General features: G+C 39.5%; 1 protein-coding gene across 7 annotated transcripts in view; it reads left to right on the forward strand.

Moving 5' to 3' along the window:
• UNC79 (unc-79 homolog, NALCN channel complex subunit) overlaps nt 1-23878 on the forward strand; it is a 240600-nt gene that overhangs the window by 107396 nt on the left and 109326 nt on the right. For all 7 annotated transcript variants that reach the window (XM_070594580.1, XM_070594578.1, XM_070594583.1 and 4 more), the window contains exons 13-19: nt 1672-1843; nt 3599-3829; nt 12732-12922; nt 13503-13626; nt 15568-15708; nt 17956-18177; nt 20432-20659. In XM_070594580.1, the coding sequence (XP_070450681.1) occupies nt 1672-1843; nt 3599-3829; nt 12732-12922; nt 13503-13626; nt 15568-15708; nt 17956-18177; nt 20432-20659 (1309 nt within the window). The remainder of the gene's footprint in view (nt 1-1671; nt 1844-3598; nt 3830-12731; nt 12923-13502; nt 13627-15567; nt 15709-17955; nt 18178-20431; nt 20660-23878) is intronic.

Here is a 23878-nt window from a genome sequence, read left to right on the forward strand (position 1 = left end):
GGAGCCTGCAGAAACAGAAGCGCCTAACTGCAATCCGTGTGGTGCACGCAGTGACAGCACAGGGCAGGGATTCTCAGGGGAATGAAGTGGAGGCTGTCACCAGAGCAGGGGGTGGGGACAGGGCCACCCGAGGCCAGAGTGCCAGCAGCGAGGTGCGAGAGGGCTAATTTGGTACTAGTGGGGTAACCCAGGAGGCTGTGGAACAAGACAGGGGTCTGATCTTGCAGGCTGCTGGCTATTTCTCTTTCTATCACGTGACAGAAAAAGCAGCTTTGGAAATGATAACCTCTAGATTTGTTCTCTTTTTGTATAATATTCACTGCGGCAAGGTTTTTAAAAATGAAAGCATTAGAATGTAAGTTTTAAGGATGGGGACTAAGTCTTTTCTGTTTGTCTTATCCCAGTGGCTGGTGCATATAGAAATGCAATAAATATTTGTCAAATAAAACATTACAGAAAATTTGGAAATAGAAAAAAAAAATCAACCATATCATCATCATCAGTTTTGCACATGTTCTTCTGGTTTTATTCAAATGCATGTTTTATTTATATAACTGTAATCACAGCATAGCCACAATTCTTTTTGATATAATATTATACTATTAGCTCAATCTATGTTGTTGTGTAGTTTCCATGTTTATCATTTTTGGTGGAAACATTATATTCATCTAGATTATTTTCCTTCACCGTTATTTAGATTGCTTCTAATTTTTTCCTATTATAAATAACTCTGATAAATATTTTTATATATAGTGCTATTCCTATATTTTTTATTTTCTTAGGGTAGATTACTAGATGTGGTTGACTGGGTCAAAGGACGTAAATATTTTAACAGCTCTTGATATGTTACCAAACTGATTTTCAAAGTACGTATATGAATTTATAATGCCAAAAGTGCTGTATGAAATTGCTAGTTTTAATCTTTTTTTTTTTGAGGAAGATTAGCCCTGAGCTGTCTACTGCCAATCTTCCTCTTTTTGCTCAGGAAGACTGGCCCTGAGCTAACATCCTTGCCCATCTTCCTTTATTTTATACATGGGACGCCCACCACAGCATGGCTTTTACCAAGCGGTGCCATGTCCACACCTGGGATCCGAACCGATGAACCCTGGGCCGCCGAGAAGCGGAACATGCGCACTTAACTGCTGCGCCACCAAGCTGGCCCAGAATTGCTAGTTTTAGATACAACCGTGCCAACATTGGGTATTATTTTTAAAAATTGTCACTTTGTTTAGCAAATTGAAAAATGAGTCTTTGCTGCTCATTTTCAGGTCTTTGAATCCTAGATATTGAATATTTTCCTATTTGGTACAAGTCCTCAATCTCTCCTTGTATCATGCATTTGATGTCCACAAAGTTCACATTAGATGTACAGGAAGCATGGACTTCTAGTGGGATGGTTGGTGAACCAGAAGCCAGAGGCATCAGTTCTACTTGATTCTAATTGATTGGAAGAAGTAGCCTGTTTGTGCTCAATTTGTTCATCTTTGAAATGAGGATAGAGTACAAAATAGTAAGGAAATGAAATTAGGCTCTTTGGAGTAACTCCTACCAATGTAGAGGAGAGCAATCAGTGATGCCCGAGAACTCATGAAGTGGCTGCTCTGAATAGGTCATAGTCTAGAGTGTGGTTTTTCAAAAGTCTGACTTGAAACCTCTCCTCCGCGGCAGCTTGTTGAAAGAAGCTGAGTTCCACGCGGAGCAGCGGGAACATGAGCTGAACCGCCGGCGGCAGCTGGGCCTGTCGTCTTCCCACCACTCCCTGGATAACACCGACTTTGATAACAAGGATGATGATAAGCACGACCAGCGGCTGCTCAGTCAATTTGGAATATGGTTCTTGGTAAGAAAAGAAGTTAACTACTGTCCACTCTGTTTCTCCTTCCAACATTGCACCGACGTGGACTGTCTCCTGTTGTTTTTAAAGAAGCAAGCAGTGGAAAATTAACCTTAGCAGTGGGACTCCAAACTCCAGGACAGAGGCTTTCAACCCTGGGCTGCACGTTAGGTTTACCTGGGAAGGCTTTTAAAAAATGACATTGCCCAGATACCACCTCAGAATCTTGGGAACTTGATTTTTTAAATTATTTTTATTTTTCCTCTTTCTCCCCAAAGCACCCCCGGTACATAGTTGTATATTTTTAGTTGTGGGTCCTTCTAGTTGTGGCATGTGGGACGCCACCTCAGCATGGCCTGATGAGCAGTGCCATATTGGCGCCCAGGATCCAAACCCGAGAAACCCTGGGCCACTGCAGAGGAGTGTGAGAATTAACCGCTCTGCCATGGGGCCCCTTGGGAACTTTTAAATAAGCTCCCTAGTTGATTCTAATGAAGACCCAGGTGTTGAAACCTCCTGTGCCGGGCGCCCAGGCCGTTTGAAAGGCACCTTTGACAGGAAACAAATGGGAAAGTTGCTAGGGTCTATTATGAAATATTGGATTCAGTGTAATTTACAGATCATTCACATCCCATTGTCTATCTACATGACATTTTTCTTGAAAATTCAGTCTCTGTGGAGCTTTTTGTGTATTTATGGCAAGTCTGCATACAGTCAGAAAAATTATAGCCAAATTAACATGAGGAATTTGATTGCTATTGACTGATTCAACTGCAATATTCATTCAGGAAAGATCGACCATACAGATCCAACGTTGCAAGCAAGCTAAATTTGCCAGTTCAGCCGAGAAGCAGACTTCTGTGTTTGACCATTGGAGACATAGATTAAGTCTCCCTAGTGACACATTTCTTTCACGCTTTCACCTGAAAAAGTTTTTTTTTTTTTTAACCAAATCGACACAGTGACTACTATTGTGAACTCTTTGAAGGCAAGGATAGTGTTTTATTTATTTTTTATATTCCTGAATATACTATAGTGCTCGGTGAAAGATTATTTCAGAATCAATGAATGAATAAATGATGAGCTGTTTTAAAAAGTCTATTTATAATGTGGTGAATTAGAGGGCTCTAAGATTTCAGAATTATTACTGATAGAAAATTCTTAGCCTAAATCTGATCATTTTAGAACTGAAATGTATACAGATTATTTTTTCACTGAAGATACTTGTTTCACTTTGTAGATTTAATTTTTTTTTTAAAGATTTTTATTTTTCCTTTTTCTCCCCAAAGCCCTCCAGTACATAGTTGTGTATTTTTAGTTGTGGGTCCTTCTAGTTGTGGCATATGGGATGCCGCCTCAGCATGGCCTGATGAGTGGTGCCATGTCCACACCCAGGATTCGAATTGGCGAAACCCTGGGCCGCCGAAGCGGAGCAGGTGAACTTAATCACTCGGCCACGGGGCCGGCCCCCTAGACTTGACTTTTTAAAAGCATTTCTCTAGTGCAAATTACACAGTAGATTTCTTACGGGGGAAAAGGCTTATTGGAAGGTGCAACCTCAAGGGGAAATAATTGTTACAATCCGTCTCTCCCGTAGAGAGGAACACAGTTTCCAGGATACATGATCCTCCATCATTTATGAAACTGCCTATTTCAGATGGATTATCTGGTTCATCTTTTTTCTTTTGCCTTGAAATGAACATGTGATAATTTGCAAAGATAGATGGAGGCTGAAGCAGGGTCTGACCTGCCTCTTTCCAGGTGAGCCTCTGCACACCCAGTGAGAACACCCCGACGGAAAGCTTGGCCAGGCTGGTGGCCATGGTGTTTCAGTGGTTTCACTCCACAGCATATATGATGGATGATGAAGTTGGAAGTCTGGTGGAAAAACTGAAGCCTCAGTTTGTCACCAAGTGGTTGAAGACAGTGTGTGATGTTCGCTTTGATGTCATGGTCATGTGCCTTCTCCCGAAACCAATGGAATTTGCCAGGGTAAGTGGAGGCCTACAGCTTGGACCTTGTTGGAGAGAAGGCTTTGGGGAGAAGTGCTCCCTTAGCTATTGGCGTGCTCTCATTGTCTGTCGAAAAGGAACATCGCTCCTTATTTTAGTCCACACAGCAAATGAGTTTAGTAACTACATTTTAGGGGATGTACTGCTTTGATGGTGGTTTGGGATGGGGAAGAATGGCAAAATGAATGTGTGAAATATCTTTAAGAATTTAAAGGAATATTCTTTCATGACATTGCTGAATATTTTTACTAAGAAACAGGAAAAAAAGGCTCTCTGTGGGGTTGCTAGAGCTCAGTTCTTTTCCGGTCTAGAGTCTGTGGAAAGGCTAACATTTGACTAGGGGCAATTTCTGTGGTTTCACAGATATTTCTCGAGATGAGTGGTAGAAGTCCCTGCCCTCCCATTTGTAATTCCAAAAAGAGTTAGGAACTGTCAAAATGCTCCTTTTCTTCTGGCTTATAGGAAAAATTTCTCTATGTTTATCCTCTTGGTTCTGCCTCAGTGGATCACAGGCTTCAGAGGTACAGCTGGTAAGACCCCACGTTTCTTGAACACAATATAATTTGTGTCTCATGGACGTCCACCAAGAAGGTGGATGTCCAGAATCAGTGTTCGGCAGCAATACATGAAATTTTTTTCAAGGTGTTTTCTCAGTTTTGTTTTTATTTGTGATTTTTTCGTTTGCTTTCACTGAGGTCTTGAGGCAAGTTTCAGTTTAAATAAGACATTTGAGGATAAAACAGAACACAGACCATCTAAAGGAGTAGCTTCTATTGGATTTCCAGGACTCAGAGAACTCTCTGCATTTATCAAGATATACTTCTTTCTTCTTTGGTGCCACCTACTGACTCACATTTCAAACTGGATTTTTGCATAGTGGAAATTCCCTATTTCCTGGCATTCTTTGGAATAGTAAAGGATTGATGTGATCTGACTCTGAAAGATAAGACATGGTTATGTTGGGAGGAAAAGTTTTTCTCTACCAACTTGGGTCCAGGGGGCTTGAACAGGAAAATACCGAAAGTTCTGTCAGGCCTTTTGATGCTAATGGGACTGGGCATTCTGTTTCCAAGGTGGCTGAATTCATGGGAAACTCATTTCAGAGGGTGTTAATGGCAGCTATGTTTTCTGGAGGCTCTGCTCTAGTCAGATAAGGGAAGTTCAGATAAGGTTTCTCTCTGCATCTTCTTTAGCTTGAACGTTTTCACTTTACAGTAATCTTTATACCAACTCTGGGGGCCTGAGTGGATCTCTACCTTCCTCTCATCTGAAACTTCCCTAGAAGGTTCACACAAAAAAGCTAGGTTGATTGCTGTGGAGAGAAGTTTCAGGTTAGGAACTGCAAGGTAAGAGATCTGCAAAGGAGGAAAAGAGCATAGATTAGAACAAGAAAACAAAAAGAAAACAAAGATTAATGGTTAGAGTAGACTATGAACCTAGGTTCTGAGTCCAGGGGGCAGCCAGTTAAGAAGATTTCTAGATATTAGACTTGAAACATCTTTGGATTTTGGAGTTAGAACATGAGTGTGAGAGTCATGGTTATTTCCTGGAGCAGAGCGTGGAAGATGCGGGTGTTTGGTGAGCTTCCTGAGTGGCCTGAATTGTTGCAGCAATAAGTCCTTTGAAGTTTCTGTCAAATGGTCCTGCTTTAGCTTGCAGGGCTTTGGGACAAGGCGACCTAGAGTCTCAATGGGGATCTGGGCGGTCAGGTTTTAGTTCTTAGTGACACCAAGTTAGGAGGATGGGAGAAAAAGTGGAAGCATTAAGTACTGACAAAATGTCTAAGACAGCAGGATCCGGTTTTCAAGAGGTGAAAAATAGCCCAGAGACAGCGTACAGGACTAGAATCAGGGTTATAGTTTTCCATTGAACCAAAATTTCCCTCTCCAATCACCCCTGTTCTGATCAAAGATAATCAAAGTAAGGTTACTCTTGTTCACAAAATAAGTCTAGTCTCATTAAATTTGGCCTGATTATTTATATAAGTGCAGCAAGAATGGTAATTGACCAAATAGGCCTTTTTAAGTTTGCTTTGCTGGAACTTTTATAAGGAATCTCAGATTGGACTTTTAAAAGCTTCTCAGAGCTAGAAAGCCAGGCCAGGAAACTGTCATCATACTTCATCTGCAGTACCTATAGATTTGGGCGAGTTTCTCTCTTCTTGAGGTCCCCCAAATATTCTGAGGTTCCTGAGCCTGTCAGGAAGTAACCTTTCTTACTTGCCTTCAGGCTGGGAACCCCATAAGCCATGTACCAGGCTGGTTTTTCCAAGAGAGCTTTGTGAGCACTGGCTCCATAATGTCAACCTTAGTTCCTTAAAATTGTCTGGTCGTTATCTGATTCTATGTACATGATTCTCAAATATGACATTCCAGTCAAAGCTTTGGTAATATAACCAATTTTTCCAATTATGTCCTGGTATAAGGAGAACATATTCTTATTGACCTTGTGCAACTAACTATATTGCCATGAAAATAAGAATATCCAATAAGAGTTTCTGAATTCTAGAGGGACCAGGTAGGGAGAAAAAGACAAATGTTCATTTTTGTTTACAAAGGTATAATCTACTAAATTATTGTGAGTTATTGGTAGCTTAAGAGAAACCTTATATCCAAAAAATAGAACATTAAAGGACCAGCAATGTTCCAAATAAAAACCAAAAAACCATGGTTTTTTCCAAATGAAAAACCATAAAAATTATCATCTTTCCTCATCAGTTCATTCAGTCCCATGTAATTAGTTTTTGTTCTGTGTGATCTTGGGTTAGCGGTTTTATGAACCCATCAGCTTCTCCACTAGAGTTCTGGAATCAATTCTTGGTCCAGTGGTATGGTCTCAAAGTTACTTAAGCAATGCCATCAGAAGCCTGTACCCCAGATTACCTGTCATGGTCCTTTCCACAGGTCTCAGAGACAGTCCTTTCTTCTGAAGATGAATTGATTGCAAGAGCTTTCAGGAAAGCATCAGCATAAAACAATGACTATCTGTGAATAATAAAAGGCTTAAAATGGCTGTGATTAAAGGTCCATGAGAGTAACTGGCGTTATGATGATAACATTATGCTGTTTTTCCTATTGTCAGGCAAAGCAGCATAAGGACATAATCATGAACAGAAAGGGCATTGACACATTTCTAAGAATTTCCTATAATTCCTGAAATATTTATATTAAAAACAATTACCTAAAAATTTATTTATACCTGAACATAAACTAGGAAATGTTAAGCATCTCTTCTTACTTAACAATGCTTTTCATGCAGTTCAATGTATCTAATAAACTTAATTAGTTTAACATCTCTCTCTCTCTCTTTTTTTGGTGAGGAAGATTGGCCCTGAGCTAACATCTGTTGCTAATCTTCCTCTTTTTGCTTGAGGAAGACTGTTGCTGAGCTAACATCTGTGCCAATCTTCCTCCATTTTGTATGTGGGATGCCGCCACAGCATGGCTTGATGAGCAGTGTGTAGGTCCATGCCTGGGATGCAAATCTACAAACCCTGGGCCGCTGAAGCGTGTGCAAACTCAACCACTACACCACCAGGCTGGCCCCTTTATCATCTCTTTTTACTAGTAGAGAACAATCCATTGAGATTTTCCAGAGGCCCTCTCAGAAATCTCAAAGTCAGTTTGAGACCAAGATTTTATTTAGGATTTGATTTGGGGAAGGCAAAATATCAAAAGTTGTCTAAAATGTCAAAAGGTTTGAACACTTGATTAACCAGGATCACAGGTCACTGTGAAATAATATTTAATTATCATTTAACCAAAATGACAATAAAGATTTCAAGAGTAAAGGTAGGCTGGAACGTGATTATTAAAAAAAATTAGCTTTTTTAACATTGAGGAGACTCAGTTCTCTTGAATAATTGAGGACACGATAAAGACAACATAAAGCACAGGAAATTCTGATAAGACCCAGAATCTTTGTTTCCTAGACATGTTACTGAGAAGGTAAAGAAAAACTTCTAATAATCTCTTATCAAGAACAGACCAATAACCTAAGAACCTTTGTCCTTTTTAGAGGTTTTTAGAGGTTTGGAATTGGTACATGACTGACAATAAAGCTCCTTTTAAGAACTTTGTAATAAATCCATATGATCTTAGCCAGTTTGACCAACGAGGTGAGGTGCTCTCTCGCCTCCACCCCTCACTGCCAGATCCCTACAACTTTCTATTTCCTTTCAGATTTTTGTCCTTCGCTTTCCTCTTCCTCATTCTGGAAAGCCTTCACGCAGCCCCTAAACAACTACTTTAGGACAGAATTACCTTTTTGTCCTTAACAAAAACACATCCTACATTCCTTGAATACTTTGCATACAGAGTTTTTTTCTTCACCCTTATTATTTCTAGTAGTTTCATTTATATATATTGATTATAATTTTCAACACTTAGTAACCTCTGTATTTCAGAGGAAACCGGGAGGTACATAACTGTGAATTGCCTGTCGCATGCCAGCATTTTGTAGCATATTAACAAATTTTATGAATATACCATCTCATAACTTGTGGAGGCATATGCTTCCTCATAGTACAATTTCTCAATGTGGCAAAAAGAACATATTTATTAACAGATCCAAATATCTTTAGTCTCTCTAAAAATAAGAAGCCAAAAGTATGTAAACTTAAACTTATATTCAGTACAGTCATGTGTCGCTTAACAACGGGATACATCCTGAGAAATATGTTGTTGGGCAATTTTGTTGTTGCACAAACATCACAGAGTGTAATGAAGGGGAGCAGAAGTTGCCACCCCAAAATGTGTCTCTTTAACACGAAGATTATTTTAAGCTGATTATTAGAAACATGAGACTCAGAAAGTTTTTCTTGTTACCTCCCCCTTAATTGCCTAAAAGAATTCAGATTCAAAAACCTGTCCCAGGAAGTGACCTGTCACTTTAGCATCACAAGAACCAGGTGGTGTACAGGGAGGAACGGAGAAAATCTGTTTGTTGGGCTCCCCTCTATGTTCTTCTGTTTCTGTGTGGCCAAACACTTGTTTTCCAAACGTTGGCTCCTTTTCACCTACCTGTGAATTGCCTTCCCTCCCTTTGAAGTCCCTGACTCTCCCCACCCCCAACATCTTCTTTTGTCTCGAGCTGAGGATGATATTTAAGGTGAGCGCTTTGGCCATTTTGGTGAGTTACTTGGTTTTCCTGGGTTTCTCTCATGTATGCATGTTATTAAACTTTTGTTTTTCTCCTGTTGTTCTGTCTCATATCAATTTAATTCTTAGACCAGCCAGAAGACCCTAGAGGGTAGAGGAAAATTTCTTCCTCCCCTACAGTACTTCCTCGAACCTAGATGGTACAGCCTACTACATACCTAGGCTGTATGGGACTAATCTTATGAGATCACTGTTGTGTATGTGGTTTGTCATTGATTGAAACATCATTATGTGGCTCATGACTGTAATTAATGTTTCAGTCTTTTATCTTGTTTAGAAATGATCTAGATATTCACTGAATATCTATTGTTTAACTTAACTTAGTATAATTTTAATTTCAAGTTACCAAAAAGATTTTGGAAACTACTTCTAAGGAGTTAAATTATAAAACTCAATTATTGTTAAAATAAAGTTTGTCAAAATAATAATTTAATTTGATTAAAATGAAATCTATACATTTTATAATCTTAAAGATCTAGTAAATAAAATATTAACTTATGTGACTAGTAAACCCATGTAGAATAAAAATGTATGCTCATATCATATTCAGTGCTGATAACTCAGAAGACACAACTGTTTATATTAAACTAGTCTTACTTATCAAAGATTTGCCCAAATCACATGAACTTGAAAAACATTTGGGTCACCTCCTATGTTTCTGAGAGTTTTAGGAATTTTTAATTTATATAAGCTCTTATTTTTTTTAATAGCTCATTTAGAATAGAGATCTTTTAAGGGATTTTATAAACTAATTTGGCAATACCATCCAGAGATAAGAAAATACCACATATATATACCATACATATGAAAATACACAGGTAAATGCACATAGAGACCTTGGAGGAGACACCATCATAGTAATACAAAACTCTCCAGTTCATAGAAGAGTTGATTTTCATCTTCACCTCACTTTTATTCAAATTCTGTTTCGAGCAGACAGAACAGTTGTTACCTGTTCAATATAATGGCTAAAGGTTTTTCTCGATATTTGCAGGGGAGACCTTTAAGATCTTAATTTGTCCTGATATGTAATCTCCTGGAGGCCATGGTCCAGCCTCAGGCAGTTGTTTTAGTCACCTAAGAAGTTATCTTTTAAAGGCTGGGGTGTGCTAAGGAAAGAGGCATTGGGGGTTTGTTAAGGCGGGTGTTAATTGGCACTTATCAGGAAGAGAAATAAATTTCTCGTATTTTATCACAGGAGGCAATAGTACAAGTAGAAGCAAGGCCCCCTTGGGCTGAGAGGACATCTTCTTGGGCTCCTTGGATGTCTGCGTTCTAAAGAGATGGTTCTCAGGTCCTTGAGAACATAGTTCTGGGTGGTGGAAGTTTCACGTCTCAAAGAGGGAGAGAAAGGATGCTTTTAAAGTAACTGGTCTAAGAGAGTTTTTCAAGGGCATATTTGTCTATTCACTGGTTTTGGCTGGGACAAACAATAAGTTCTCCTGGTAGCATTGAGCTTTTACAAGCAGGCATTTTAAGGGAGGAGGGGTGTGGGAGGTGGACAAAATTACCTGAAGTTTTTAATAGGTCCAGGATGAGGCCTTAGTTGAGAAGAGGGCTCAGAGCAGCTTGACTGAGGAGGCTGAGGCCTAAGACAATTACTATTTAAGCATTTCTTTTTCTTAAGTTCAGGAAAGTCCCTTTTCTAATGTCCTGACTTTTTATAGTATCTGCAGGCATCTTGAGGTGAATAGGAGAGGCTTTGGGATTGGTAAGAAACATGAGTGGACTTTGGGATACTTATGGAGCCACAATTATATTTTTGTAAAGACTCAATTAGTAAGATGAGGACAGTTGGGTTCTTTTTTTTGGCTGAGGAAGATTAGCCCTGAGCTAATATCTGTTGCCAATCTTCCCTTTTTTTGCTTGAGGAAGATTAGGCCTGAGCTAACATCTGTGACAGTCTTCCTATATATTTTTATATGTGTAGGTTGCCACCACAACATGGCTGATGAGTGGTGTAGTCCACGCCTGGGATCCAAACTTGCAAACCTGGGCTACCAAGTGGAGCGTGCTGAACTTAACCACTACAGCACAGGGCCAACCCTGAGGACAGCTATTTTTAATTTTTCAAAGAATTAGATGGCAGCCTCCATAATAATATTAAAGAGCTGCCCTGCCCATCCAACCACATTATTTTGAATTTCCTTCTTTATATCAGAGAGAAGATTTCCAGCTAAGATGGAAAACAAAGGATTCCTGTGTTCTCAGTCCTGTAGATTTAGAGCTGTGTCCTTTTGCAATATTTTTATAAATTGTTTGACAAAGCCTTTAGGATGTATTTCTTTCCTCTGTGTACATCATTCTACTTTAGCCCAATTAAACTTTGGAGGGAAGGCCTCTAAAATAGCTCCTACCAGGATCTGAGTACTGGCTTCCAGCTGGGTCATTCCCAGGAGGGAGGAGGTACAGGGGAGTTTATGGTGGGTGAGGATTTCAATTTTTGTTTTAAATCTGATTTCTGTCCTTGAATTTTGTTATGGGAGTCTTTTAGGCTAGCACTGATCCTGGTTTTGTGTCCTTTTTTCAAACTGATCCTCCTATATTGGTAAAAGGACATTTTTGGGGAGGTGAGAACGCTCTAAAAATCCTTTAAAATATAAAAACATTTCCAAATCAAAGGATCTACTGTCTGGCTGTTAACAATTTAGGATCTCTATGGGAATACCTCTTCCAAAATGTGACTCAAAACCAATAGGCTTTTATGTGGCTTAACCATAAATTACCGAGCCAAAGGAACCTCAACAGTGACATATTCCACGATCTCAACACTATCAATGTTAGCTCTTCTGAGTCCATGTGACTAACAACAACAATCCCAGAAATACAGTCACTTTCCGAAAATATCTAGTCAGTCATCTAGGATTGTGGCCAATATGGTACCAAATAGATATTTGAGCTTTAAATAGAATTGCTTTGATTGTTTTGAATAATCTGGAATTCTAGATGTAATAATTAAACATTTAAAATTGGATTCATTTAAAATGAGGTAGTTTCCCACAAATCTTGTGTTACGTGGTAAAGGTTCAGGACCAGTCAACCCGTTGTTACTTTGATACATATAGTAAGAACATAGGATCTTTATTTAAAATCAGAATTATAAACAGAACCTAATTTGTGATTTTAATTTTTTCTGCACCAGAAAATTAATATACTATCTTGATTAGTAAAAAATACCAATCTTTTTTATTCATGGATTCAACCAGCCTTAGAACATTCTTAGGAAGAAAAAATTGTGGAGGAATATGCAGCATAGAGAAAAATAGCGCTCTTTGTCACTTTATTTTTCTAATGAAATATCTTCAACACAAAATGTACAGCAGTAGGAATGTGTGTTCCTCTGAAGCGCAGGTATAGCTGCACATATTTGTAATGGTTTTGTCAAACTTTAGCAATAACATTACTTCCACAGTATGCTCATCCTGTTAGGAATAAATCTTTGGAATTTCAATTCATGTGTAATTTGGAAAGTCTGCAGTAGAATAGTTCAAATTCAGTCTGAGATTAATATTTGGACCTATTTGTAATTATGGTTTCTTTTTTGTCTAATGGATCCTGGCAGTTTGTAGATTCTTACAAACCTCTCTCTGAAGATACTCGGCCCGGGATGCAGATGTCACGGACCGTGGTCGTTCTCTGCACCCATTTCCTTTAGGCAGTCTTGAGTATGGTTGTGACAAGTGCATTTTGTTCTTTCCCCCGTGGCTGTGGAAACGCCGCCAGGTCGGTGGCTACTGGGATAAGTCCTGCAGCACAGTGACTCAGCTGAAGGAGGGGCTCAACCGAATCCTCTGCCTGATCCCCTACAATGTGATCAGTCAGTCTGTGTGGGAGTGCGTTATGCCGGAGTGGCTGGAAGCCGTCAGAACAGAAGTCCCAGAGAACCAGTTAAAAGAGTTCAGGGAAGTATTAAGGTGGGTAAGTAGTTGAATGAAGTCACTGTAATTATAACAGTATCTAACATTACTGAGCACACTCTGTGTGCCAGACACTGTGCTAAACATTTTGTATAATCTCCTTTACTTTTTGACAACCCTCTGGAGAAATTTGAAGGCCCAAAATGAAATAGCTGCTATAAATTGTGCTCAGATGATCTGGAATTGTTGAGAAAGGATTTTATTCTTGTGGAATAATAAATAGATACATCATATTGTTTGTTCATTTTCAAATATAATTATGATTTGGATAAAGTGGGAAAAATGCAAAGAAAAAATGTTTTTAGATGCTGCAGAGCAACTCTAATTCCTCAGAAATGCAATTTATTCTGTTAAACCTAATTTGAGTATGAACACTAATCTTATTAACAACCACATGAATTATTTATAAGATAGCTATTCCAATGACATAAGCTATTACAGTGAAATGGAACATGCTAATAACAGTTCAGAACACAGACTAAAGTGTTTGGCCCCCCAAATAAGATATAGTTAGAAATGCAACAGTAGACCCTAATATATGCCCATTGTCATCTACTTTTGTTGCTCTGCTTTCCAGCAAAATGTTTGACATTGAGCTCTGTCCTCTACCTTTTTCAATGGAAGAGATGTTTGGCTTTATTAGCTGTCGGTTTACAGGATACCCATCCTCTGTGCAGGAACAGGCTTTACTGTGGCTTCATGTAAGTGAATGATACTTTTGACCATTTGGGGCAATAGTTATTAGCCTATGAACTTTAGGTCCCCAGGTGGAGGGGCAGGGAGTTATTGCAGAGTCCATAAATCCGTATGTTTGCTGAGGACTGTCTCGTATGCATAGATAAATAGCTGTATTTCAAATATATGTAGCTATGTTGTGATTAATGAAATACAAATCTGTGCAATACTATTACTGAGTTTATCGTAGCTTTTGGTCCTTATGAATTTTTCCATCAATAGATACTAAAAGTATAACAGCTGTCTCGTGGGATTCTGTTAAATCTTTTGATATGAAGTCCGTCCTTTACTTGGAAATGTGGAGAGCTGCTGATTTAGGGAGTAGTTCATGCTGATCCTTCAGCCTGGAATGACTTTCCTTCCTGTCTCCATGTGTGAACTCCAGCTCATCGTTTGAAATCCAACTCAAAAATGACCTCATAATGGTTTTCTGCTACTTCACATCCCATCAGGATTCATGATTCCTTCCCCCAGTAGTCATACGGGTTCTCTGTGTGAATTCTATTTCTGTCTATTATTATAGTTCATTTTTGTCTTTTTCTTCTCCTGATGACAAATGCCTTGAGTGCAGGGACCAGGGTTTTTCATTTGTGAATTTATAACTCCCTTCGTCCTTTCCTCTTAGCATCTGGCACATGCTTTGTATTTAGTGGATGTTCAATAAAAGTTCATTAATTTGACTGGAATACCAAGTTCAGGCAGTTTCAAAAAGGAGACAGCACCCATGTTTAGACTGGCCACGGGGGCAGTACATTTCTGTGTCAGGGAAGGGCGTGACCCCAAAGCTTTTCAAGTTGTGAAAATGCCTTTCTGCTTCTCAACTAAGGAACAATATTTTTCACAACTGGCAACAAATAAAGGGGCCATTTAAAAAAAAGTCGCCTTTGGGATGCAGAATTTTAACTTTCATCTCCAAGTAGATCTCAATAAGATAATTCCCCATTTTAGGAAAGCCCGTCTTCCTACAGATGGCTAGATGTTGTTACTCAGTTACACACCCTTTAAACTGTGCCATCTAGGGGTCAGCAGCTAGGGCCATAAACCTCTGTCCCCTCCATAGCTGGAACAATTACAGTTGACATGTTTTATGGACTGGGCTCTGACACAGGTTTGGTTTGAAAACAGGATGCTGCAATTGAAGGACGGTTTAAACTGCTAGTCTAAGCATTTGGGGAATAGAGTGCACAATATAAGGATTGGAGTTGACTCGTTTATTAATCATAGAAACCTTTGTAGAGCTGCTCTGTGCCAGGCACTGTAATAAGCACTGGGATAAAAATGGGGCAAGAAACGGCCCTTTCCTCATGCTTCCTTTCTTCAAGGAGATCACAGTGGGAGAGATAGTATCAAATAATCAAATACAATGAAAAGTGATAATTCCTCTATTAAAGGTATGTATAAAGTTCTAAGAAAGTAGAGAAGAGGGATGGATTCATTCTGTCTAAAAGAAGGTGGCATCTATTTCCAGAAAATTTATTACAGATAAAGTAACGATTTCAGCAGAAGGATACCTGAGTTTGTACCAGAGAGCACGATGGATGGGGCACTGAGGTCAGAGTGGGATGGGCCGGAGGAAGGCACTGGCAGATGGTACTAGTCCAGGAGAAAGGCGATGAAGGAAGGCACTAGCAGTGCTATGGAAAAGAAGGGACAGCATCAGGAGATGCTTAGAAGTATTAAAAGAAAGAACATGACCATTTGTTGGATGTGGGGAGTGGGAAGGGGGGAGGTTTAATGATAGCTTTGATTTTTTTAGTACAAAAAATTGAGGATGACTCTACTGATAGAATATGTGTAAGGCTAAATGTCCCTATGTTCAATAGTACACTTTGGAAAAATACGTTAAATGTAGTTTTTTTGAGTTTTAAAGTTTATATTTTGGGGGGATATATGCCTTTTTTCTTCAGGTATTATCGGAGTTAGACATCATGGTTCCACTTCAGCTGTTAATAAGCATGTTTTCTGATGGAGTTAATTCTGTCAAAGAGCTGGCAAATCAGAGAAAATCAAGAGTCAGTGAACTGGCGGGGAACCTTGCAGCTCGAAGGGTAATTATTGCCACAACTGTTTTTTGTCTTTCTTAAGATTTCGTCCATTATTATTGTCGTTTTTAGCGCCATTGAGTTGACTCCGACCCCTAGCGCCCCCGTGGACAGCAGAGTGGAGCCCTGCCGGGCTCTTTCGCACTATCCTGTCACTTTTCACCGCTATTATTATTATTGTCAATTATACTTGGCCTAAAAGTAGCATCATAATAAACTTCTCTGAAAATGCCTTTTCATCCCATCTCACACTCTGTTTGTTACTCTTTTAAGCACATTAAATAACAGAAAACATTTATCTAAAATATGTTGGTATAGTCTGTAACCACTAAGTTACTGGATTTTCATTTTCCTTTGCATTTTTCTCCTACACGCCCCTATTAGCTATCTTTCTCCCTTGATGAAAGGAAAAAGGGTAGCTTTTTTTTGGTCTCCTGGCAAATGAGAATTCTTTACCAGCTGCTGGGCAGATCACTGCTTCACTCTGAGGAGGAGGAGTTTGGATGTTTTTTCTATTGTGTTTTTGGAAGATGTGATCAATGGCTGGTGACTGTGAGTGATGCTGTCACTATGAACCAACTGAGCCCATTTTATTGACCCCTTTGTACCTCCGTGGTTGAGAAAAGTCCATATAGTCTGGTCCGAAGTGTATGAAAACTGTTGGAATTTTGATAATTTTTCTGTGGAGGCCCCGATAGAGTTCTGTTGACGTACTGACATGCCCAGACCACGGCCAGTTTTGGAGAGGTTGACTCTCCTGTCGGTGGGCGAGGACAGTTCTCAGCTCTCTCCTTATCATGCCTTTCCGTACCGTTTTCCAGTCATCCCACCTGATATCTAGGGATTAGAAAATACAATCATGGGATCGTAGTTTGTATTCAATGCCTTCTGTTTTTTAATCATACTTCTTTGCTCATCTGCCTCCTAGAAACCAGCTGCCAAACATTTATATTTTGTTTCTTTCTTCTGTAATCTTTAATGTTACATTACTTTGTCAGCACTTTATACTGTGTGATGTATTCACAATTAAGGACATCACAGAATTGTGTGAGGCAGTTGGGGAAGAACTCATTGTCCTTATTTTACAACTACTGAACCTCAGGTTCAGTGAATGGAGTGATTTGCCATAGATAACTCTGTCAATATCCAGGTATTCTGATTCTTAATGGATACTCTTCTTCTTTACTTTAAATATCGTGTTCAAGGAGCTTTCTGGTTATTAGGGAGAACTTTAAGAGATAAAATATGATTTGAGAGTGATGTACAGGTATGTCAGTCAGGGTCCTGCTACAGAATTTATCCCAGATGGTTCAAATGAAGAGACTTTCATGGAGACTCTGCCTACAGAGTTATGGGATAGGGTAAGGGAGCAATAAGGGTTGGTGAGGGACTCAGAGGCCAGCAACAGTTCGGTAGGAAGCCATTATACTCCTAAGGTTGACGAAACAAGGGAAAGAGTTCCTGGAGCTCATTGGGAGCTGAAATTATAAGGAAGGGCTGGGTACAGGAGCTGCTGAGTAATGGAGAGACTGCCAGAGATGCCTCAAAGCAGGCAGGGGGCGGGGAGAAATGCTCCTACCTCTGTCTCCTCCAGAGTAGCTGTTCTGCTGGTGCCTCCCATTGACTGAACCCAACTGGAAGCCAGCCAGGAAGAGAGCTAAGAGAGCCTCAGTTCTTGGCATCCTCAGGCGTAGAGCAGGGCAGAGAAGGACACTAAGGGCCTGGGGAGAGGGGGGAGGCTTGGGTTGGCAAATAGAGAATGACCAGTACAACAGGTCTGACATATGTTGTTTTCTCATGATAGTTTAATAATTATAATACCCAGAGGCCGTTCTTCTTTAACTAGTTATATCAATCTGAGATTCTGTGCTTGTGATTCTAAAACTGATCTTGCAATATTTTACTTTTGTAAGTTCTCAGTTTTCAAGTTATGGTTTTAGGTAGATGTGGACAATTCAGTTTAATTGGAAATGTTTTATGGGATGAAAAATATAATGGCAAAGACAGCCACCTTCATTCTTCAGGGTGCTGATGTTTCGTTCCCTGACAATTAGGCATAAAGTTGGGATGATTTTATTTCTCATTTTTATATTTTGAGAAGATCCATAGTATTTGGAGGTACCAATGCTATTGACTAAGGAAGGAAATCAGTTTGACAGCTGGACATACCTTCCACAGAGTCCTCCCAAAATTTTATACAGTCATTTGAACTTCTGCAAGTTCACTTATGTGTGTTGATGTTCTCTCTTCTAGGTGAGTGTTGCCTCTGATCCTGGTCGACGAGTTCAGCACAATATGCTGAGTCCATTTCATAGTCCTTTTCAGAGTCCATTTCGGAGTCCTATGCGTAGTCCATTTCGTAGCCCTTTCAAGAATTTTGGACACCCAGGAGGAAGGACTATTGACTTTGATTGTGAAGATGATGAAATGAATCTAAATTGTTTCATCCTCATGTTTGATCTTCTCCTGAAGCAGGTAGCTAAGGCATGAACTTCCTTTAGTTCAGAGGTGAAGAATTAGAGAAAGCATTGTAATGTATAGTGCTTCTTTCCATGTGTTCTTCACACTTACTGAAATGATGCAACATCACTCAAGACACTTCGCAAACTCCTTTGAGGATTTCCTAAAGAGCCTGAAAAATACTTGTATGAATATCTGCAATGATGTTGACATATGAGATTGGATATGAGTTTTAGAAACCCCCCAGCATCATTAGAATTGACGCTGTTGAACAAATTTGGTGAACAAATTGGGTAATGCTATTGTTAGGAAGAGCTAGGTACAACTCTACAGTGATAGGCTGATTTTAATATATTTTATAAATTGATTTTTGAAGGTAATTTTAAAAGAGAAATTTAAAAGGCTTGGTTAGGAGAACATTTCTTCTTCATTTTCTATTTTGAAATAATTCCAGACTTGCAGAAAAGTTGCAAGAATAGTAGAAAGAATTCCCAAATATTCATCCCCCAAATTCTCTAGATGTTTAACATTTACATTTATTTCTCTCTCTTAATCTCTGTATGTATGAAGTGTAGATTTCTTTTTTCTTTTTTTTGCTGGGGAAGATTCACCCAGAGCTAACATCTGTTGCCAATTGTCCTTTTTTTTTCCCCCTCCCGAAAGCCCCAGTGCATAGTCATATATTCTAGTTGTAAGTCCTTCTGGTTCTTCTATGTGAGCCACCACCACAGCATGGCTACTGACACATGGGTGGTATGGTCCCGCAACCCAGGCCACCAAAGCGCTGAGAGCGTGGAACTCTAACCACAAGGCCCTCAGGGCTGGCTCGAATTGTAGATTTTTTTAATGAACCATTTGAGAATAAGCTGCAAACATGAACTTCCTGTATCCTTAAACACTTCAGAGTGTATGTTCTGAAAAATGACATTCTCTTACATAACCAAGTGCAGTTAGCAAAATCAGGAAATTAATATTCTTGTAATAGTATTATCTATTATCTAACTTACAGAAATTATTCATTTTTTAAATTGTTATAATAATCATATCATCTTTATAGCAAAAGAAAAAAATTGTTTTTGATGGAGGATGCAGTTCAGCATCCCTCATTGCAAATGTTTGTCCTGTCTCATTAGTCTTCTTTAATCCAGGACAGTTCTTCAGTCTTTGTTTATCTTTCGTGTTCTTGACATTTTTGAAGAGTGCAGTCCAGTTATCTTGTAGAACGTCCCTCAATTTGAATTTGTCCGATGTTTCCTTGTGAATTGATTTGGGTTAAGCATTTTTGGCAGTAATACAACAGACGTGATGTTATGTCCTTTGCAGTGCATCATATCAGGAAGCACATGACATGATAATGTCCCCTTAGTGGTGGTGATAACTCCGTTAGGGTGATTTAGGCCAGATTTCTCAACTACAAAGTCACCCCTTTGTAATTAATAAGTAACTTGGAGGGAGAGCCTTTAAGACTGAGATTTCCTGTTTCTCTTCAGACTTTAACTTACTAGTTTTAGCATCCATGATGATTCATGCCTGAATCAATTATTACTATGATGGTTACCAAATGATAATTTTCTAATTCCATCATTTCTTTCATTAGCTGGCATTCTCCCGAAGGAACAGTTCTGCCTTCTGTCCCGTGTATATATTTATTTGTTTATCTGCTTATACCCGCATGTACTCATGGACTCTTATTTTATTCAGTGGCTTAAAATCTTTTACTATGATTATTTATTTTGATGTTCATACTGTCCATATTTGGCCAGTAAGAGTCCCTTTGAGCTGGCTCCTGTGTTCTTTTGACATGTTCTCATCATTCTTTGAACACTACCTTAATTGCTGGCATGACAAGATGTTCCAGGCTCATTTTATATTTTCCTAGCCCCAATCCTGAAATCAGCCATTTCCTCAAGGAGCCCTGGTTCTTTTTAGTGGATGATGGTATTTAGAAATCAAGATCTGGACACCAAGTCAGGAGCATTTTTTTAAATGTGTAAATCTCACAAAGTGATAAATTTGAAAAGAACCTCTCTTTTAAATGTCCTACATGATTTTAAAAATAATTCCCATTACTTTGTCTTGTGTTTATATTCTTTTTACAAGAATCCATGGAAAACAATGTATATTCATGTTCTATAAGCCTTATCATCTTTAAATAATTTAATATTGTCAGTTAGTGAAAATTATCCCCAATTAGTATGCCAATGAAATATTGGACAAAAGGACCAAACTCCTTCTTTTTTTTTTGGCCTTTTTTTTTGGTGTCTTTCAGATGGAGTTACAAGATGATGGGATCACGATGGGTTTAGAGCACAGCCTATCAAAGGACATTATTTCCATTATAAACAATGTCTTCCAAGCCCCCTGGGGGGGCTCCCACACATGCCAGAAGGAGGAAAAAGCAATTGAGTGTAACTTATGTCAGTCTAGTATTCTGTGCTATCAGCTTGCTTGTGAACTCCTGGAGAGACTGGCTCCTAAAGAAGAAAGCCGGCTGGTGGTAAGCAGTGGACGAAATGAGATGAGCCATTTCTGTTAGTAATAAGGACTGCAGTGGCTGGTGTGATGGAGTCTTCCTCCAGTGTTATCTTATGCTCCATGCTGGGTTATACGTGAGACTGTGTTAAAAGAGAGTTTTCCTGTTCCTTCCACCAACTCAGGCTTCTGGAAGGGGGTATGAGATGGAACTACATGATACAGAATTCTTCACGTAGAATTCTTGAGTCTGGAGGTAGGGTTGTAGCACATCCATTCATAAAATTTTCATAAATACAAGGCGTTACTGATATTCTTGAAATAACTTTTATCACAAAGTTATATTACAAAGTTTAGATAACAGTGAATGGTATAAAACATGCATATCAAATATTGAGTAAGTGGACTGGGTATGGACACTGAGAATTCCTAGGTAACCTCAGTTTCTAAAATCCATTGACTTCATCAACAACCAATAAAAACTTCATTTTTATTTCCTGCTTTCCAAGAAAACCATTTGAACAGGAAACACTTAATATATGCCATACATTAGCTACTCCATACATTGTTATTCCCTGTTTAGCCTGTTCTCCTGCTAAGACTCACACATCACCAGAATACCCTCATACCATCCTAGGTAGATGGACCTGAATTATTTGAGTCAGTGTTTGCCATCTTCTCTTTTTCTTCCTGTCTCCTAAGGTTGTCTAGGTAGAAAGTGACTTCTTTAAAAATTTTTTTTGAGGTATAGCATACACACAGTAAAGTGTTTCTTTTGTTTGTAAATACCTTTCGGCCCACTTAACTCATTAGTTCTACCTGTCGCAAAATAACATCTCTACAGTATGGTCTTTTAACATTGTCATTGGGTACTTACTTTGAAACAGTTATAGTAAAAGATGATGCAAAAACAAATTAAAATCAAGACGCTTAGAGTCTAATCAGGAAAATGTTTAATTAAATGAAAAAACATAGGACAGAGTGATGAGCATTATGAGAGAGATATGAACAAGATAGCTATGGGAGTACAGAGAGGGAACAAATCTAGCTTAGAGGTGTGATAGGGATCCAGAAGGTCTTCCTGGAGGAGGTGGCTCCTAAGCTTATATTTGAAGGAGGAGTGGAGTCAATGAAATGAAGGTGGTAGGAGAGAAGCACTTGGAGACCCAGAAAACTCTCTGTTTAAATGATACAGCGGAAAGGAGGGAATGATACACTCAGGAAACTTCAGGTGGTTCAGTGTTGCGAGAGTGGTGAGGAGGATGGGAAAGTAGTGAGAGTTGAGTGGAGAAAGTTAGACTCAGTTTTATGTTCACATTTATTAAGGGCTCTGTCTGCCAAACTAAGAAGTTTGGATTTTGTCTTGGTGACAATGGGGGAATCCTAAAGAAGTTGAATCAGGGTAGTGGTAGAATTCAATGAATTTGAGAAATTCATTTGGCCAGCGAGGAGAGAGATTGGAGGATTGGCCCTCGGGACAGGAATCTAGTCAGAAGGTTAATGTGGTCACTCAGGGAAGAGAACAAGGGAGCCTGAACTGAGAGATGGTGGTGAGGAAGAGAAGGGGAGGGCCTGACGCGTTTTTAGGAAAGAGAATGAGCAGCACTCGGTGTTCAGTGTGGAAAAGTTGTGGAGAAATCCACGTTTTCTGGCTTGGGAGCTGATAACGTTGCCATCTACAGCAGATTGTTACTGTAATAGGAGAAGTGATCTTTTTTTTTTTAATTTTTATTTTTTTCGGATGTACATCATATTTCGAATTCTGTACATGTTACATCATGTTCACCACCCGAACACTAATTATAGTGCATCCCCTCACATGTGAGCCTAACCACCCCTTTTGCCCTCCCCCCTGCCCCCTTCCCCAATGGTAACCACCAGTCCAATCTCCAATGCTATGTGTTTTTTTTTTTGTCGTTTTTATCTTCTACTTATGAGTGAGATCATATGGTATCTGGCTTTCTCCCTCTGACTTATTTCACTCAGCATAATACCCTCAAGGTCCATCCAGGTTGTCACAAATGGCTGGATTTCGTCATTTCTTATGGCTGAGTAGTAGTCCGTCGTGTATAAATACCACATCTTCTTTATCCATTCGTCCCTTGATGGACACCTAGGTTGCTTCCACGTCTTGGCTATTGTGTATAATGCTGCAATGAACATAGGGGTACAAGTATCTTTATGCCTTTGTGTTTTCAAGTTCTTTGGATAAATACCCAGCAGTGGGATAGCTGGATCATATGGTAGATCTATTCTTAATTTTCTGAGGATACTCCATACTGCTTTCCTTAGTGGCTGCACCAGTTTGCACTGCCACCAGCAGTGAACAAGGGTTCCCTTCTCTCCACACCCTCTTTTTGGCAGGAGTGGGATATGGTGTAGCCACACTTGGACATAGTAGACTGAGACACCTTTTAGATGTCCAAGTGGGGATGCCAAGCACCATCAGATATGTGGATTTGGTTCTTAAGAGAAATATCAGAAGTAGATAAAGTTTGCAGTCACCAGCATATTGTGGTAGGCTGTGCGGAATGAGAAGGGAGAAGACCTAAGGCTAGAATTCCGGGAAGTACCAGCTCTTAACAGGGGAAAACAGGGGAAGTAAAGAGCAGAAATCAATCGAGAGGAGGCCAGAGACACAAGAGAAAAACTGAGGGAGAGCACTAACTCCGGAGCCAAGGTAGGAGAAACTTTAGAAAAGGAGGGAATAGTTGATCATGTCAAGAAGAGAGAGGAAAAGTAAAAGACTAAAACACGCCCAGGGGTTCTGAAATTAAGGGTCCTTTGTGCCCTTGCGGGTGGTAATAGCCATGGGTCCAAGTAGTTTGTGGTTTAAGCACTGAGGGAGTAGCTACATGAAGTACAGTCTTGTCTTCTCTTTCAGGAAGGGAAGGAGAGGGCGAAGAGGGTGGAGGCGGGCGTCCTGAGCCTCTGCCCTGTCCCAGCAGGAGTTCTATATTGTGTCTATTTCACACCACCAACCCATGGAACAAGGAGGAATAAGCGTAAATGTGGAGAATCTGAGCCACTGGAACATATACACAATGCCTTTGACATTTGTCATGTGCCTAAAATGTCAAATTTGGAGGTGAAGCTAAAGGATTCAGTTTTCCTTTCGCAAAGTCTTACGGGAGAGATGCTCATCAATAAAAGAGGACTATGTCTTGGAACACGTGGCTTCCACTGCACGCATCAGCCGCCTTAGCTCTTTAGTTCCCTCCCAGGACAGGCAGAGGGCACGAGA

This window comes from Equus przewalskii, chromosome 25 (genome assembly GCF_037783145.1).
Source record: "Equus przewalskii isolate Varuska chromosome 25, EquPr2, whole genome shotgun sequence".
Classification (NCBI taxonomy): domain Eukaryota; kingdom Metazoa; phylum Chordata; class Mammalia; order Perissodactyla; family Equidae; genus Equus; species Equus przewalskii.